The sequence below is a fragment of the Polistes dominula genome, unplaced genomic scaffold (assembly GCF_049000335.1).
Source record: "Polistes dominula isolate Pdom_NZ unplaced genomic scaffold, Pdom_raw_medaka contig_28, whole genome shotgun sequence".
NCBI lineage: Eukaryota > Metazoa > Arthropoda > Insecta > Hymenoptera > Vespidae > Polistes > Polistes dominula.
Window position 1 is genome coordinate 5,113,523 of NW_028300879.1, and position 17,083 is coordinate 5,130,605.

The following is a 17,083-nucleotide window of genomic DNA, read 5'->3' on the forward strand; positions in this document are numbered from 1 at the left end:
TTTATTAACAGAGGACCACAAAGGATTGGAGTACCTGGTGCACCGGGTGCAGCCGATTTGGAAGCAGCTTTACGTCGATTGACACCTGCAGAAGTGCTAACAAGACGAGCATGTCTGAGTACTGGTGCTGGATACAACTATGATTACGATGGTGGTATCGCACATTCACCTCCGAACTTTTTACCATTTGGTTGTCGAACACCTGACAGTATAATGTCAACCGGTAGCAGTGGTAATCTAAGCGGTTTCAGTGCTAATGCAGGAAATGCCTGGAGAGTTCCAGAGAAATTACAGATAGTAAAACCAATGGAGGGTTCGCAAACGTTACATCATTGGTCACGATTAGCTACGCCTACTTTAGGTGGATTATTGGAAGATAGGCCAGGTGTTAGAACGCGTGGTGGACGTGGCCTTGAAGATATTGGTTTATTGACCTTTACTTTGTCGGATTTAGAGGAAGACGAGGAATACGCGAATCCTGGTAAACTTTTCCAAGATACAGGCTCGGTGTATACATTTACGAATAGCACGGTACTTCATCCGGACGAGCATACGAGTGTGACACCAAGTATCGTTGGTAGTCGAGTAGCAACGGCACCAAGTAGCGCTGGAAATTCTGGAAGAAATAGTCCTAGAACTCGTAGCAGGAGTAATTCTACCTCGACTTTTTCGACGACACTCGGCTTGGCTAAGATGCTTAATGAAAGAGGAATTAAGGCTGTGACACCTTCCTGCGTAGGTACTTCCTGTGGGGCAACACCTAACGGTGAAAGAAACTTCATACCAACGGCCACACCTTGTAATAGTCCAGACGCCAGTCCACCAGCAACGAGATCTACATCACCACCACCACCATCTGCAACATCGCAACAAGAAAATACTTCTCTATCTTTCAGCCTGTTAAGCAGTGGAGCTGAATTATTGAAACGTACATTCAGTACGGAATCCTCAACTCAATCGCAACATAACAAACGAACGAGATCAAAACCGTCGCTTTCAAGATCCGAGAAAAAAGCATTGTCAGGAATACGATTGGTTGAAAAACTTGAAAGAATAGGAATAGATGCTATCATGTCGACGACCGTTGGTTCCTCAATCTCACCTTTGGCACTTCAGGGTGCTTTATATACGCGACGTTCGATGAAAAGTCCAATGGCACAACTGACCTTCCTCAAAGGATCAATGCCCACTAGCGTCAGTCAGGAAAGATTATTCACATCCTCGTTACCCTCGTCCTCGTCATCCTCATCCTCGGTTTCCTCCGAATTTAGATCAAAACAAATGTTGGAACGTCATATGAATGACGATGATCATAGAAATAAGATGGACGATGACGACGATGGTGGTTCTTCAGTTGTGTCCTCTGCTAATTCTAGTTTAGATTCGCCAATGAGATCGTTCATTTTAGAATGCGCGTTTGCTACTCAAGATAAAAGAGATAGCGATGGTAATAGTAGTAAACCAACTAGATCAGATTTAGGAAAAGTTATGGCACCGGCTAATATTGCAACACCAGTTACCAGAGAATCCATTACTCAAACCGCCCTAGGTTCCATCAGTTCATTATTCTTTGGACGCAAGGGTGGTCTTTTGTAAAAATCTTCTTTCTATTTTTTGTTTTCTTTCTTTCTTTCTTTCTTTCTTTCTTTCTTTCTTTCTTTCTTTCTTTCTTTCTTTCTTTCTTTCTTTCTTTCTTTTTCTTTTTTCGTTCTTATCTTTCCGTTCCATTCGATTAGCCATCGTGCTAACGATAAGTTGAACGTGTAGTAGTCAAAATCTTAGCAGATTAAATGGAGGTGCATTGATGATTCGTTGGCAGCAAGAATGATTCCGTTGAATTCATTCATTTACTTATTTCATTCATAATTTCATTCGTTCATTAGTTTATTCATTCATTTGTTTGTTTATCCGATTGAGAAACATTGTTCGTGTTATTTAAATACAAACACCATTATACACAGTGCTCTCATCTGTACGACACTTTATATTTAAGTTACTAATAATCCTCTCTTTATCACAGTACAGGACATACAAATCCCTTTTTAGTATTGATCACAATGATCATAGTGAAGAAAAGAAACAAAAACAAAAAAGTATCTTTTAGTCCAAACAATGGGAGAGAGAATGTGTCGAATAAACCAAAAAAGAGAAATAAAAATAATAAGAATAACGAGAGAAAACAAAGTATATAAATATTAATACTAATTTAAAAAAAAGAATAAATAAAAATATCACACAAAATAATATATCGATCAATCGTTTATGTATTCGATGATCATAGGAGAGCAATATAATTCAATACTTGTATGATGAGATGATGTTGATGATGTTGATGATGTTGATGATGATGATGATATGAATTACATTGATCGACATGATCGAACATGAGTGAGATCTCTTCGATCACCTAAAAATGATTACTTTAAAAAGAAAGAAATCTATTGTGAAAAAAAAAAACGAAGGCTGCTCATATAATTATTGTATATATATATAAGAAGACAAAGTTTTACCGCTAGTAAGTTAGGAAAACGAATTTAAAACAAGTATATGATGTGATTTCAAAATGATCCAGGTTTATTACCGATGTGATTTTATTCATATTATTATTATTATATCTTATTATTCAAATTAATATTATTCATTATTATTCGAAAAATGTTGACGAATTGATTGATTTCTATTTTTTTAAATTCGATCTTACTGAAACACTGATTTTTTACACTTCATAATTTTTCTCCATATTTTATTTTTATTGTTTTTCTTTTCTTTTCTTTTCTTTTCCTTTTTTTTCAAAACACAAAGAATAAGATCAACTTTTTCTAAATTGTTCTCTTACCTTTTCTTTCTGTTTTTTTTTTTTTTGGTTTTGTTTGGTGCTAATTTATTATTCTCTTGTTCTTCTCCTTTCTTTTTCGTTTCCCACACTTTTAACTTGCTTTTATCAGAAGTATTATATTTTTTATTATTGTTATTATTATTATTATTATTATGATTGTGATTATATTACTATAAATGTTCTCTCGAAGATTGTACATTTTTTCATCGGACCGATACTCTTAAAAACGACGAACGTATATTTGTACGTACGTGTAATTTGTGTGCGTGTACAGTTGAATCATTTCCAGTCTATCTGAATTCAATTGGAAAGACATAATTATTTCTGATTATTACAACATTGTATGCATGTGTGTGTATGTATGTTCAAATAATACAAAAATAATTTATTCAATTAACTGGAGTGGTTCTACTGTATATTTAAAAAACAAAAATGTATATTTTAAATCGTCACTCCCATGCTTCTTTCTTTTTCTCTTCCTAATTTTACATGCACACAATATTATTTGTTTGTTTATTTTATATTATTTTATTGAATAACGTTATTCAATAAAATAATATTTAAAACAAGAAAAAAGAAACGACGAATAATTTTGTGCTAGAGTAAAACGTTAAAAATAATAATACAAAATAAAGGAAGAAACTTTCGAGACGAGATATTAAAAAAAAAATTTTCACGAAAGATAACACGAATGATAAAAATATGGGAATGATCGTTGCTATTGTCAATCTTTGTTTATTGAAGATTGTACATTTAGCATCGATTTTTAAATGGATTCGTGTTTGTAATATATTATTTATGTATTAGAAAGAAGAAGAAGAAGAGAAAGGATAATAACACTTGTTAGAAAATTCTTCTTTTTAAACAATCCTTTTTTTTTTTTAAGTTTCTATCTTTTTATCATAAATATTCTTAATTATTATTATTATTATTATTATTATTATTATTATTATTATTATTATTATTATTATACTTTCTAATTATCTTTTCTTTTCCTTCCTTCTCTTTTAATTATTTATATTTATTGTCAATTATAAATTATTTCAATAGAAAGAAAGAAAAAGAGAAATAGAGCGAGAGCGAGAGAGAGAGAGAGAGAGAGAGAGAGAAAGAAAGAAAGAGTGTGTATAATTAATTTTATGTATAAAAGCAAACAATGTGTTTTATTAAACAAATAATGATACGTCACAGGGACTGTTTGGCATTAAAAAATTAAAATATACAAAAAAAAATAAAAAGAAAGAGAGAAAAATAGGTTAGATTAGATTAGATTAGATTAGATAAAGAAAAGCAGAAGAAGAAGAAAAAAAAGATGAAAAACACTGAGGAAAAAAAAATAAAAAAAAGAGTAAAAACTGACAAAACTTGGAACCTTGTACATAAAAACGTACAAAGAGAAGTATATAATAAAATTATGTTGGAAATCTTAAAAAAAAAAAAAAAAAACTGTAAATTTGAGTTTACTCTATCGTCGTTCGTCAAACTTAAAACATCAATTTAATTTATTGTTTTGTTATTTATATTATACATGCTTTTTCCTTTCCTTCAATGAAGATAATTTTCAATGAAGATTTTTATCATGAAACAGGCCTAAATAAATAATTCGTTGTTTCGCTTAGAGAATAAGTGAAGAAAAAAAAAAGGAAAAGGGTAAATATATATATATATATATATATATACACGTAAAACTGTAATTTAAATAATATCGTCGTATAAAACGCCAAAGAATTTATTTAACTTAATATAATGGTGGTAAAGACATTTTTCAACATTTTCGAGAGAAGATTGTGCATTTTCTTTTCTTTTTCTCTCTTGAATGACTTATTATTATTATTATTATTACTATTATTATTATTTTTATATTATTATTTTTCGTTTGTATTTTTTTTTTGTTTCTACATTTTTGTTTCTCTTAATTTTGTTTATTTCATTTGTGTTTGTTTTTATCGTTGTTTTTTCTTGCATATCAGCGAAGAAAAATTGTTAAATAAGAAAGGTGAATATGAAAAATAGAGAAAAAGAGAGAGAGAGAGAGAAAAGAAGAAAAATTCCGAAAGTGAAAAGATATGATGAAAAAGTATGAATTAAAAATACAAACGACCGACTGAACTATGGCAAATGTAGTTAACTTTAAATGAAATAATTGTATGTGTCGTATAAAATTAATGAGAGACTTGTAAAAAGGATTTAGGAAAGTACAATTCATGAGTTGGATACATTGTTGTTTATCTTTGATTTAATTTTATTGTCCTTATAATTTTTATTAAAATTATAATGATTGAGGAAAGCTTTAAAATGATGACTTTTTTTAATATTATTATTATTATTATTATAATTATTTAATAAAAATTCAAACTACGATTGCATAAGAGATCTACATAAAAATATTCTATCGAAGAAAATATCAAACTAAATGACACTACCATCTATGCACAATTTGTATTACTCTTATCAATGAAACAAAAAAAAAATATCAAAAAGAAAAAAGGAGGGAAATTAATAAAAGACGATTAATAAGATAGATGCAAATAATTGTCGTTCAAAGCAAACGAACAAACAAACAAACAGAAATGGTAACGAATATAACAGGATTTCATACATGTTTTGCTTCCGATTTTCAAGTCTCTGATTATATACATACGTATTTACCTGTACGTATTATATAAAATGAAACTAAACGAATATTGACCTATGTATCGTTGTTAGAAAGGCGATATATATCTGATATATATATATATATATAGCTTATGTTAGTAGTTCGAAACCGAGGCCTTAGAATAAATCCCATAAATCCTCTAACCACCTCTACTTTACCCCCTTTTATATATTTATTTCTTTATTTTTTATTATTATTATTATTATTATTATTATTATTATAAACAACATTACGATTTATATTTGTAATTCGTTTATTTATTTTTTTGTCCCGACTAGTCTTCTCCGAGATAAAAGAAAAGAAAAGAAAAGAAAAGAATACAAGATGGAAGAAAGAAAAAAAGATTAAAATGAAACATCCATGAAAAGATTGTTTTCGTAATAATTTGATGAACGATTTGTTTAAAAAAAAATATTTGCCAATTTTTTTGCTTTCGCATAATCCTGATCATATCCATCCCCCCTTCTACATCCCACCCTCTCAACTTAATTTAAAATCAATTCGTTGAAAGTGAAAGAGAGATTAACAAAAATACAATACGATAAAACATTTTTTGCATTTGTTAATTAAAAACTGAAGATGATGATGATGACAATGATGGAAATAAAAGGTGGTCGGAGATGGGAGTATGTGTACGTTTAAAGGAAAAAAAAAAAAGGAAAAAACAGAATTAAAAATTAGTTAAGATCGATAAGAAAGTGTTTGCACTGTAATAAAATGAATTGTTGCAATATAGCGATCTGTGCGCAATATACATACCTCCAAATCGAACAATAAATATATTTAAGTATATGGGACGTGATTTTATTCGTACCTTTCTATTAAGAATTATTATTACTCTTATTATTTATTATTAATCTTATTATTAATTATTATACTCTTTGCGGCATAGAATTTCAGATAATAAAGTAGCCCTATGTTGCATAGAGAAATTTGATTACGTTTTAAATTAAACAAAATTGATATATTTTTTTAATAAAGATATTGCATAATGTAATAATGTAAAAACATAAAGAAAAAAGAATTAATAACCAATTGTTTTGCGTAAATAAGACGAAATATAAATTTATAAGCATGTGTAGCTATTGCAATAATATTTCAAGGTGGGACTAAAAGTGTCCCACCGTGCATTATGGTGTATCAAAAAGGTGGGACACTTTTAATCCCACCGTGCCCCAAAGAGTTAATGCAAAACAAATTTAGTTTAACATTTAATTTGTTTATTTATTTTTTTCTTCTTTACGACGCTGATAGATTCAATTTATATTTTATCAATAGAAAATGACAATAATTTTATAATTTAATTGTAAGTCAAATTTTGTGTATAAGATATTTATTTATTTATTTATTAACAAGAAATATTGCATACATAAAATATTTAAAAACAAAAATAATATATAATGATAATATTTTTGACAAAATTAGATCAGAATTGTCATGCGTGTAATTTGTATAGTACTCTGATCAAATTAAATAATCAAATATTTTTGATGCAAGTGCCCATGTTTTAAATAGAAACCCTAAAGAGTATTAGTAGATTGTTTTTTCAAATATTTTAACAATAATGTTGAGAAAACTAATCAGGCATGACTCCATTCATGCCAATTTTGAATTTGTACGTATAAATGATATCCAGGACTGAGTGTTTGTGCTACTTGTCTAGCAGCAATGGCACGAATATTATCACGAAATACACCTTTGGAAACACCACATCTGATCAATTTGTGTGCAGCTTCTAACATCTTATTGCTCGCATCTTTTTCTATAATACAACAACAAAATGAAAGAATCAAATATAATCGAATTATTTTTTGATATTTTGTAAAAGTTATTTCGTATATTAATTAAATAATTCAAATTATTTTTTCTTACCTTCGAAATTACCAATGAAACCTATTCCAAGAGAATTTTTATTGAATCCCAAAGTATGGGCACCTTCTTTGGTCCATCCTGCACCTTCATAAACATTACCATCTCCACCGATGATGAAACTATAATCAAATAAATTATTCATTGGAATATATTTATCATTTTTTTTATGCTAGTACGAACAATCATAATTGTATAAAATACTTACTTATAACCAATATCATACCAACCAAGCGTATCCATATGATAAGATTGAATGGATTGTACTCTTTGTGAACATTCAGAACGTGTGTTACATTCCGATGTAACAGTATGATGTATTATTACATTTGGTAATGGTAATATAAGGTAATTAATACCTCTCGGTGCCCTTCCTCCCCAACCAGCCTTACTTATTATGTTAGGACAATCATCATCTAAAAATATTAAATAATACAAAAAATATCACAAGTAGAGTGTGTACTAATTCAATTGATACTTATGATACATTTTTAAGAAATCTTTTAAACATTGTTTTTATAGCGTTCAAATTTAAAACAGGTTTTTTACTTACTAGCATAGGACACATGAAGTATTAGAAAAATGCTTAACAATTGTACGATCATCTTTTTTTTTTTTTATCAATTTCCTTTACGTATTTTAATAATTATTTCGTTAAATTTTCAAAGTCGTAGTTAGAATAATGAAGCAGTTGATACTAAGAGTATTTAACATGAAATTGGAAATCGAAAGAGTTATATACAGGTTTAAAGGAACAGAGGTCAAAGATAACGATTGACGCAGAAATAGTTTTAAAGTATTTGTAATTCTGGAATTGATAATTTCTTGGAATATTATCTTCATTTATGTTGACAATACTTCATTAACCCTATGAAGATAATATCACACAATAATATTTTTATTTTTCACACATATAAACATTGTATATAAAATTAAACGTAATAGGGCCGGGGGTACCTTTTATAAGAACAAACATTAAAAAATACGAGAACGATAATAAAATGACGTTTGAGTTTTTTTTTATATTTATTAAACATTACACAGATTAATCACGCACATATTATTATGCAGTACGCGTATAGTTTTAATTTAAAGAGAAAAACTTTTATGAAAAATAGTAACCATATTCCTTTAAAGTGAAACAATTTGCATCAAAGCTATTATTTCACACAATTAGAAATTAAAATTATATATAAATATATTTTTAATTTCTTCTTTTCTATATTTTTTATTTTCAAATTGCATGTCACTCAACGTTTGTGCTGTTACATGAAAAGTATTTCAAATTTGCCGCCTAATATTCATATGATGTCAGAGCGATATATATATATGTATACGTATGACAGTAAGTAACCTAACCTATCAAAGAAATCAAATTTCATTTCTTTACCTCGTAAATATGTAAAGAAATATTTATATTTATATATAATGGAAACCGTACGTCCATGTGGTTGTAAAGGAATACGAAGTTGCTTGATTTGCGAAGAACAATTTAATATAAAAAAATTAAATTTAAAAGAAAAATTACAAGTAAGTAATTATTAACTAAACTTTAATTATAATTATACTTTATCTTTTTTAGAATTGTCTTTTTTTGATTTATTTATTGAATAAATTCATTGTAATATTAAAAAACATATTAGAATAGATAAGAAATCTTATTCATAGATTCAATCCTAATTGTATTTTTTAATTGTAGGAAAAATCATCTTATGTTTATTGTCCGCATTGCGATAAAGCATGGCCTGGATGGGATATGGAATTGTACAAACAACATCCTCATCACGATGGACAAGCAATAGATTATCCAGGTGTTTTTATTCAAGTAATTTTAATATAAAAGTCATCATATTTTGTGAACGTATCAATTGTAATATTCTGATATTTGATCATTTTTCATTCACGCAGCTGGATTTTTTAAGTACAGAAGAAACATCAACTTTAATAAAGTTACTAGATGAATTACCATGGGAACCATCGCAAAGTGGTAGAAGAAAACAAGTGTGTAAAAATGTTCATTATAATTAACATTAATTTTATCATTTGTATTAACTCTTATCAAACATTAACTTTTAGAATTTTGGTCCAAAATGTAATTTTAAGAAACGAAAATTACGTTTAGGTACATTCAATGGATTTCCTAAGACTACAGAATTTGTACAAAAGAAATTCAACGAAGTTCCAATTCTAAATAATTTTCAAACGGTAGAACAATGTACTCTTGAATATAATCCAAAACGAGGAGCTTCTATTGATCCTCATATAGATGATTGTTGGATATGGGGAGAGCGTATAGTCACGGTTAATGTCTTAGGTGATTCTGTATTAACGATGACACCATATACTAAATCGAATAAATGTTACAATCTAGATTGCGTAGAAGATTATTCTTCCAAAGTTGATATGAAAGTAGAACAACCACAGGAAGACATTGTAGTACGTTTACCTATGCCAGCTAAATCATTAATGGTTTTATATGGAATTGCGAGGTATATTTCATCAAAATTCTATATATATGCAATATTTTTAATACATTAGTTTAGTAGTTTATTTAACAATACAATTATTTTTCTAGATATAATTGGGAGCATTCAGTGCTTCGAGAAGATGTAACAACAAGACGTGTTTGTCTTGCTTACAGAGAATTAACACCGCCATATCTTAAAAATGGTAAACACGAAAAAGAAGCATCTGAAATTCTTGAAAAAGCAATCAATTTTTGGTAACATTTAAATATTATTGATAACATATTTGCAAAACAATTTTATTGTTGCGTTATCACAGTTTCATTTTAAATATCATGCGATATGGAATATAGCAGCTAACAAAAGAGGCATCGAACATAAATTATACAGTACGTGTCAATTTTTATTATTTGATTTTATTTGTCTTTTTTGTTTCCTTACGAATTAATAGCATGATGGAGAAAAAATTAATTAATAAGTTGTAGAAAAAAATTTATTCTCGAATTAAGTACAATATATCTTATACATGGATGACACTGTCAAAATTTAATTATTATAATAATGAAAAATACTTTTTCGTAACAGTTATTAAAAATTTTTTTTTTTATCAAATAATACTGTTACATTTGTAGATTTTTATTATAGACAAGAGACAATAATAAAAACTTGTATAAACATTGTGGAAGTGTGAGCAAAGATAAATTCAAAAAAACGAATGTTTAATTTATAATTAAAAATGTCTATTGTCTTTTTCTATATATATATATATATATATATATATATTTACAATTCGTGTAATTGAAAGTAATATATATATATTATTTCAAAGTGATATCTATTCTATTTAAAAATTGCTCGATAGTCTAATATTAAATATAAACTTTGGTATCACATTAAATGAAACTCGCGTTTATTTAAATGCGAGCTCGGAGAAATATATGTAATATTTATTAGTTATTAAAATACTTTCTTGTTTTTAACAACAACAACAAAATAGTGTATAATTAAATTTGTTTTGTTAATCTTACGATTGCAATCAAAAAAAAAAAAAGAAAAAGAGCAAAGAAATAAAAATGAAAAAAAAAAAAATAACAGAAAAAAACTACAAATGTTTTATTGTAAATTAGACAACTGATAGAAAATACTGACTTTTTTTATTTTGTAGGATAAGGAGCGATCATGAATAATAATCGTTCTTTTGATATACCTCTGAAATGGCACACAAATAACATATTTCACATTAAATGGAAATTATAGGACTAGCAATTTGCAGTATCTTTCAATGGATAATCAGGAGACTGCATGTATACAACGGGGAAGGTTGTCAACGGATCTGCCTTTCCAAGAGGTTGATAACCATTTACGATACTTTCTCTCAATTCCCACTTACGTCTTTCTCTTTCTGTCTTTTGTCGTCTGATGGCTCTACCCAACATACATGCGAATACTATTCCAGTCAGCTGAAAATATGACAATATTTATATTACAAATAAGTTCATCCAAACGTCTTACAAATGATTCATCGAATTTTAAATAGTATTAATGATAAAATACCGAATGATATATAAAAGGGAAAATTTCCAATGCAATCCTGATGAATCATTTGACGATAGGTGTGGTAAATCTTTTTAACAATTATATCAAATATTAACCTTTCGCGCTATATTTCAACGTTCAAAACTACATACCATATTCTATGTTATATTTCATGGGCTCTTACGTTTAATAATTCACGAAAATAAGTATTTTATTTATATTAACTAACCTGAATAAGAGCTATCGCTACGGCTCCTGTACCAATGTAAAGTGCACTGCGATTAACTATGATGGAAAGTCTGCTCATGCAGCCTATTTCATAAGGAATCTTACACATAGTGTTATTTCCATCAAATTCGAGAATTCCACAGCAGGAGTTAGGTATACCTTTGTCGTTTTCTTGTTTAAAATTAATTTCATTCCAGTTATCTCTACCATTATAACCACAACAGTGTAACTGAAATGTTTATTAGAAACAAATGTTAAATCAAGTAATTAAATACGAGTTCTCTTTTATAGCTTATAGATTAATCGTAAAATCTTTAATAATTTTGTACCCTGGATTGCATGAAATCAACTGCATCTTTAGTTTCTGTATTCTTATCGTATTCATGCATTGTAGTATTGATTTTACTCTCCAAAAGATCTTTAACGGTGTCTTGTAAAGCGTACGCTGCAGTTGCCGCAGACAATTCCATCACCAAGACAACCGATAAGGAAACAGCGAACTAGGGGATAAACAAAAGGAAATAAAATGTATAAATATTTGCATAAATTTTGAATGAATCGTTGTTAATAATAATATTCGTTATTTACTTACGACGAGAACCATACAAGTACTTTCACGAAGAGCACCGCAACATCCAAAGAAAGCGATTATAAAAACCAATATGCCAACTACGATCAAGAGTGTGGCTGGTGAGAAATATTTGGGATCCAAGAAATGTGAAAAATCTTCATAAACGGCATAAATCGTTGAACCAACCGATATTATCATTACACCCGTCAACTGAAATCAATAAATGAATTATTATTAATTAATAATCAATGTCATGTTATTTTTTTTTTTTTTTTTTTTCATTGAATTAAAAACACGTGGATCGTCAAATTCTTAGCGTCGATTAAAATAAAATCATACGCGTGTTATTTTCACATTTTAAACGATTTCTATAAATCATATTATATTGTATCATCATTGAAAATACATTGGGAACGTATGTTAACGTTCGTCATTTAAAAGAATGCTATATTATCGATTGAAAGCGATAACGTATCGCTGATTACAATTTCCAATCAATGTGAATCAATCGAGGTGTTAATTGTTAAATGCGAAGTTAAATAAATATTTTATTAAATGTTTTACTAATTGATCGATGATATTTTTATAATTAGCAAAAAATGGTGTCGAGGGAATTGTAAATATTATAAAATTATGTAAGAGAATTTAAAATAGAAACTTCTTTTTTTTTATTATTTATTTATTTTTCCACATTTTTTATCATTAACTTCATTACAAATCTAAAAATAATGTTTCGATATGTCGTATTTGAGAGATCGACGATTTAATTATACTGCACACCTAAAGTATTTTCATATTTTGAATATTGTTTTTTTCTTTTTTTTTCATTTTCATGTATATTGTGAAAGAAAAATTAATAATTAAAGAAAAGATAAAATAAGATCATTTATCCGATGACGATTTATCAAAAAAAAAAACATTTTGTTTTCGTTCGACATTAATACGTGGATCATAAAATTATCTTTTACTGATAAACCGTTCTTCGTGTTCTTTTTAAATATAATCGATGTTTAAATACTATTCTCGGAATGATTTTTAATCTTGACTGATATTTAAACACGTTACGAACAAATTGCACAATATTTCGAATTTTATTTTACAAATGAAATACATTTTTTTGTTTTCTATTATTAACGTGATAAGAAAAAAAAAACAGCAAGTTTTATATTTCTCAAATAGAAACACATTGATATTTATAACATTATTTATTTATAACCATTTCTCGATAAATTATTTATTATAGATATAAAAATAATATTAAAGAAATATTTTCTCATTTGATCGTAAAGTGCGATTAATAATTAATTAACAATAAGAAAATAATAATTGTAATTGATGTAGCCATTCAATGAAACTTAACAGTAGAAAATGGCGGCACGATTATATACGTATATATATATATATATATGTAAAAATAAAAAAATATTAAGAACGATAAAAAGAGTTAGCTCGTAAGTAAAGTAAACTTTATTTAACTTCTCTTATTTCTTGCTATCTAAAGAGAACAGATATCTCGAGTAGATATCTTTGAACGTCACATTATCTAACCATTAGTTGATAATTCATTTGGTATAAAAGAATTTACAAAAAAATCGCTGTTAAAATATTGTACGTAAAACGAATATTAAAAAAAAAAAAAAAGGAAAAAAGAAAAAACAGGTATAATAAAAATATGAAAAGTATTACGTAAAATTAAAAAAAAGAAAAAAAGAATAAATTTTAATCTGAAACGTAGCGACATACAATAAACAACAAAATATAATTTACGTATTACTCATCGGACTTGTGTATAACGATCATTTTTCTTCTTTATTATTTTTCTTATCGCAAATTGCACGACATACAAACTCTTGACGTTTTGGTCAAGGAAAAAGAAAAAGAAAGAGAGGAAGGAAGAAGGATTCTATAAAAAAGATTATGATAATTCGAAAGAAAAACCCCTAGTAGTAGAAAATATTGAATACACATGTGTATTTAATTTAATTTATTTCTATTATTATATTTAATATTATATTAGGGCATAATTAGAATTAAGTATATTGTCAAGGGAAACGAACATGTAGGGGGGGGGCCTTCGGAGTAAACAACCTAAAGGGGTATACCTGAAAAATAAACTTCTTCCTCTTCTTCTATATTATTATATTTTTATTAATTTTAATATTAATTAAATATTAAATATAATTTATTCATATAAATAATATTTATTAATATTAATATTAAAAAGCATAAAAAGTAGTATAAAATATTAAAATTAAGCGTAATATTAAAATAAAAACGTAAATATATTAAAATAAAATATTAAAATATTAAAATTAAAAAAAAGTAGTATAAAAATATTTAAAAATATTAAAAGTAAAAGATAAAAAAAAGACATTGAATGTCTTTTCAAATATGAAATACACATGTGTATTCAATATTTTTCAATATTTTGTGTTACTAGGGACATTTGGAAAATATATTTTTTTCTTGCATTATTATAAACATCACAAATTGTATATGCATTTGTATACAATTAAGCAAAGATACTATAATATTTTTCAAAAAATCATTATTTGAAACAGGCGTTGAAAATTGATAAATAAAATTAAGATAAGTATTGTTCCCTTTTGTTTCCCCTCTACTTTTTCTTTTTTTATAACACCGAGGTTTTATGCACCGAGACGTTTGGTTTATCAAAATGGCTTTGAGGTTTTGTTCTATTTTTTTTTTTTTTTTGTTTTTTTTTTTAGAACAGTTCCACGTTGAGTTCAGTAATTTTTTTTTTGTTCAAACAGTTCATAGAACGAAATATGAAAAAATAAATCGTCGATTTATTTCCTCGAATGAGAAATCAATGGTGGTAGTAGTAAGTGGATTGAGGGAAAGAAATAAAAAAAATCAATGATAATAAAAATCTGAAGATTTATTATTCTACGAATTTGTTCCTCCTCGTTCTTTGTGTGTTTCAAAAAAATAAAAATAAAAAAAATTAGAAAAAGAACATTGAACGGAGAGACGTTGAAAAATATTTTTCTATAATAAAACGCGCGTATGATTTTATTTTTCATTTCTACTTGTACGAATATTTGAATCATTCGCTATTTAAATAATTGTACGAGTAGAGATGAATATGTATGTGTATGTGTATGAGTGTGTGTGTTTAAGCATTGTGTAAATAAAATTAAAAACGTATATTTCGGCATTAAGAGGTAAGGAAAATTTCAAAGGTTTAGTTAGTCTAACACTCAAGGACAAACGAGACGATCAATGAGGAAAGAAGGAAGAAACGGTCGAACGTGCGTATGTATAGTACTATTCACACAACACACATATACATATATATATATATGCATATATATATTTATGCATCCATGTACACATTATGCATGTTACTACGTATTCTCTAATTGCGAAGATATTCCTATTGAAAAAGAAAAAAAAACAAAGGAAGTAAGAAAAACAAATATGACGAACAAATCTCGTAAGATTCGAATAAAAAAAATTAAATGTAAAAAATAAAATTAAATGATAATAATAATAATAATAATAATAATTGAAGAATATGTGAGTACGCGGGACGGAAAATTGAATACGGACGAGGAAAATTTCTCAAGGTCAAATATATGAAATTCGTTTAAAAAGTAAAAAAAAAAAAAAAGATGGAAGGAAGAAAAAACAATATGGCTTCTCTCTATTTTTATATCAAATCAAAAATCAAAATATATATGGTAATAATTTGTTAAAATAAAATAAAATTAAAATAATTATATATATATATATATATATATAAAGAGTTCGCGTTTTGTTATATGTGTGTGTGTGTGTGCACGCGCACGCGAACGTACGTGAAAAATAAGGAAAAGAAAGAAAGAAAAATAAAAAAAATAAAAAATAAAAAGAAAATATTATGTACAAACCACAAAAAGTGAGTTGACAGCGCAAAGAAGATATTTGATGCAACGTAGGCCAACATCGAGATGAGTGGCCGCCATTTTGGTCCTCTTCTTAAGTTCAGGTAATTAATAATGATCCACAGAGAGAAAGAAAGATAGATAAAGAAGGATTGATATAAAAAAATATATATATATGTCAGTTAAGGAAAAAGATAGAGATCCGTGCACTTCCACGCTCGGAACAACACCGACTGCTGCTTCTTTCAACTATGGCAATGACTATGTTATCGTCGAGGCTCATTTTGCCTCGCCTTTTCGACGATCGAGCGCCTCCTTCGATATCTTTCCGCACAATTGATAACACACAAAACAACCAACCGTACGATTAAATTCATTTAGAATTAATTTTTTTTCACACACATACACACACACATATATATATATATATATATTTAATATGATATTATAGTTTCCTGCTTTTCTTTTTTGTTATATCATATTATATTATTATATATAATTAAATATTAATATTATTATATATAATTTAATATATTATATATTATATATAATTTATTATTATTATTAATATTATTATATATAATTTATATTAACACATTCACGGCCGGCATATTTTTTCCGTTTCTTATACTAAGTACCGACCAAACATAATGAAATTTTGAAAAAACAATAATTTTTACATATATTCTATATATAAATATATAAATATAGGTTTAAACTATTTAAATTGATATTTAAATAATAAAATATAATAATATATAATACATAATACTTAATTAGATTATAGTATATAATATTTAAATATTACATTTAAATAATTAAATATAAATTTAATATATAAATTTGTTATAAATATGTAAATATAAATTTTATATATATATATATATATATATATATATATATATATATATTTATTTATTTATTTATTTATTTATTATAATATAATAAATATTATATTATAATATATATAAATATATAAAATATTATATATATATAAATTTATTTTTATTAAATGTTTAAAATGTAAAATAA

At 26.8% G+C, this 17,083-nt stretch overlaps 4 protein-coding genes across 8 annotated transcripts in view; 2 read left to right on the plus strand and 2 right to left on the minus strand.

The window, feature by feature from the left end:
- The window catches only part of milt (trafficking kinesin-binding protein milt), a 48,935-nt gene extending 42,651 nt beyond the window's left edge, over positions 1-6,284 (plus strand). For all 5 annotated transcript variants that reach the window (XM_015321961.2, XM_089172212.1, XM_015321958.2 and 2 more), the window contains one exon: positions 12-6,284. In XM_015321961.2, the coding sequence (XP_015177447.1) occupies positions 12-1,596 (1,585 nt within the window). In that variant the 3' untranslated portion in view covers positions 1,597-6,284. The remainder of the gene's footprint in view (positions 1-11) is intronic.
- Positions 1,639-8,076, minus strand: PGRP-S3 (peptidoglycan recognition protein S3). The gene is made up of 4 exons (XM_015321931.2): positions 7,915-8,076; positions 7,570-7,777; positions 7,365-7,483; positions 1,639-7,254 (listed from the first exon to the last, which is right to left on the minus strand). The coding sequence occupies exons 1-4, from the start codon at positions 7,964-7,966 to the stop codon at positions 7,073-7,075; spliced, it is 561 nt and encodes a 186-aa protein (XP_015177417.1). The 5' UTR covers positions 7,967-8,076; the 3' UTR covers positions 1,639-7,072.
- A 618-nt stretch (positions 8,077-8,694) lies between these two features.
- On the plus strand, positions 8,695-11,131 carry LOC107066919 (alpha-ketoglutarate-dependent dioxygenase alkB homolog 4). The gene is made up of 6 exons (XM_015321976.2): positions 8,695-8,891; positions 9,061-9,186; positions 9,270-9,362; positions 9,438-9,850; positions 9,937-10,215; positions 10,992-11,131. The coding sequence occupies exons 1-5, from the start codon at positions 8,790-8,792 to the stop codon at positions 10,085-10,087; spliced, it is 885 nt and encodes a 294-aa protein (XP_015177462.2). The 5' UTR covers positions 8,695-8,789; the 3' UTR covers positions 10,088-10,215; positions 10,992-11,131.
- On the minus strand, positions 10,916-16,315 carry LOC107066917 (CD63 antigen). Its single transcript, XM_015321974.2, has 5 exons — positions 16,058-16,315; positions 12,183-12,371; positions 11,920-12,090; positions 11,592-11,819; positions 10,916-11,286 (listed from the first exon to the last, which is right to left on the minus strand). The coding sequence occupies exons 1-5, from the start codon at positions 16,130-16,132 to the stop codon at positions 11,086-11,088; spliced, it is 864 nt and encodes a 287-aa protein (XP_015177460.1). The 5' UTR covers positions 16,133-16,315; the 3' UTR covers positions 10,916-11,085.
- Between the last annotated feature and the right edge of the window lie 768 nt (positions 16,316-17,083).

Coding starts and splice junctions, on each gene's coding strand:
- PGRP-S3 (XM_015321931.2), bottom strand. CDS start 7,966: ATGATCGTACAATTGTTAAGCATTTTTCTAATACTTCATGTGTCCTAT. Junction 7,778..7,914: donor ACTTCATGTGTCCTATGCTA/GTAAGTAAAAAA, acceptor TAATATTTTTAG/ATGATGATTGTCCTAACATA. Junction 7,484..7,569: donor TGGTATGATATTGGTTATAA/GTAAGTATTTTA, acceptor ATTTGATTATAG/TTTCATCATCGGTGGAGATG.
- LOC107066917 (XM_015321974.2), bottom strand. CDS start 16,132: ATGGCGGCCACTCATCTCGATGTTGGCCTACGTTGCATCAAATATCTT. Junction 11,820..11,919: donor TTGATTTCATGCAATCCAGG/GTACAAAATTAT, acceptor TAAACATTTCAG/TTACACTGTTGTGGTTATAA. Junction 11,287..11,591: donor TAGCGATAGCTCTTATTCAG/GTTAGTTAATAT, acceptor TCATATTTTCAG/CTGACTGGAATAGTATTCGC.
- LOC107066919 (XM_015321976.2), top strand. CDS start 8,790: ATGGAAACCGTACGTCCATGTGGTTGTAAAGGAATACGAAGTTGCTTG. Junction 9,363..9,437: donor AAAGTGGTAGAAGAAAACAA/GTGTGTAAAAAT, acceptor ATTAACTTTTAG/AATTTTGGTCCAAAATGTAA. Junction 9,851..9,936: donor GTTTTATATGGAATTGCGAG/GTATATTTCATC, acceptor TTATTTTTCTAG/ATATAATTGGGAGCATTCAG.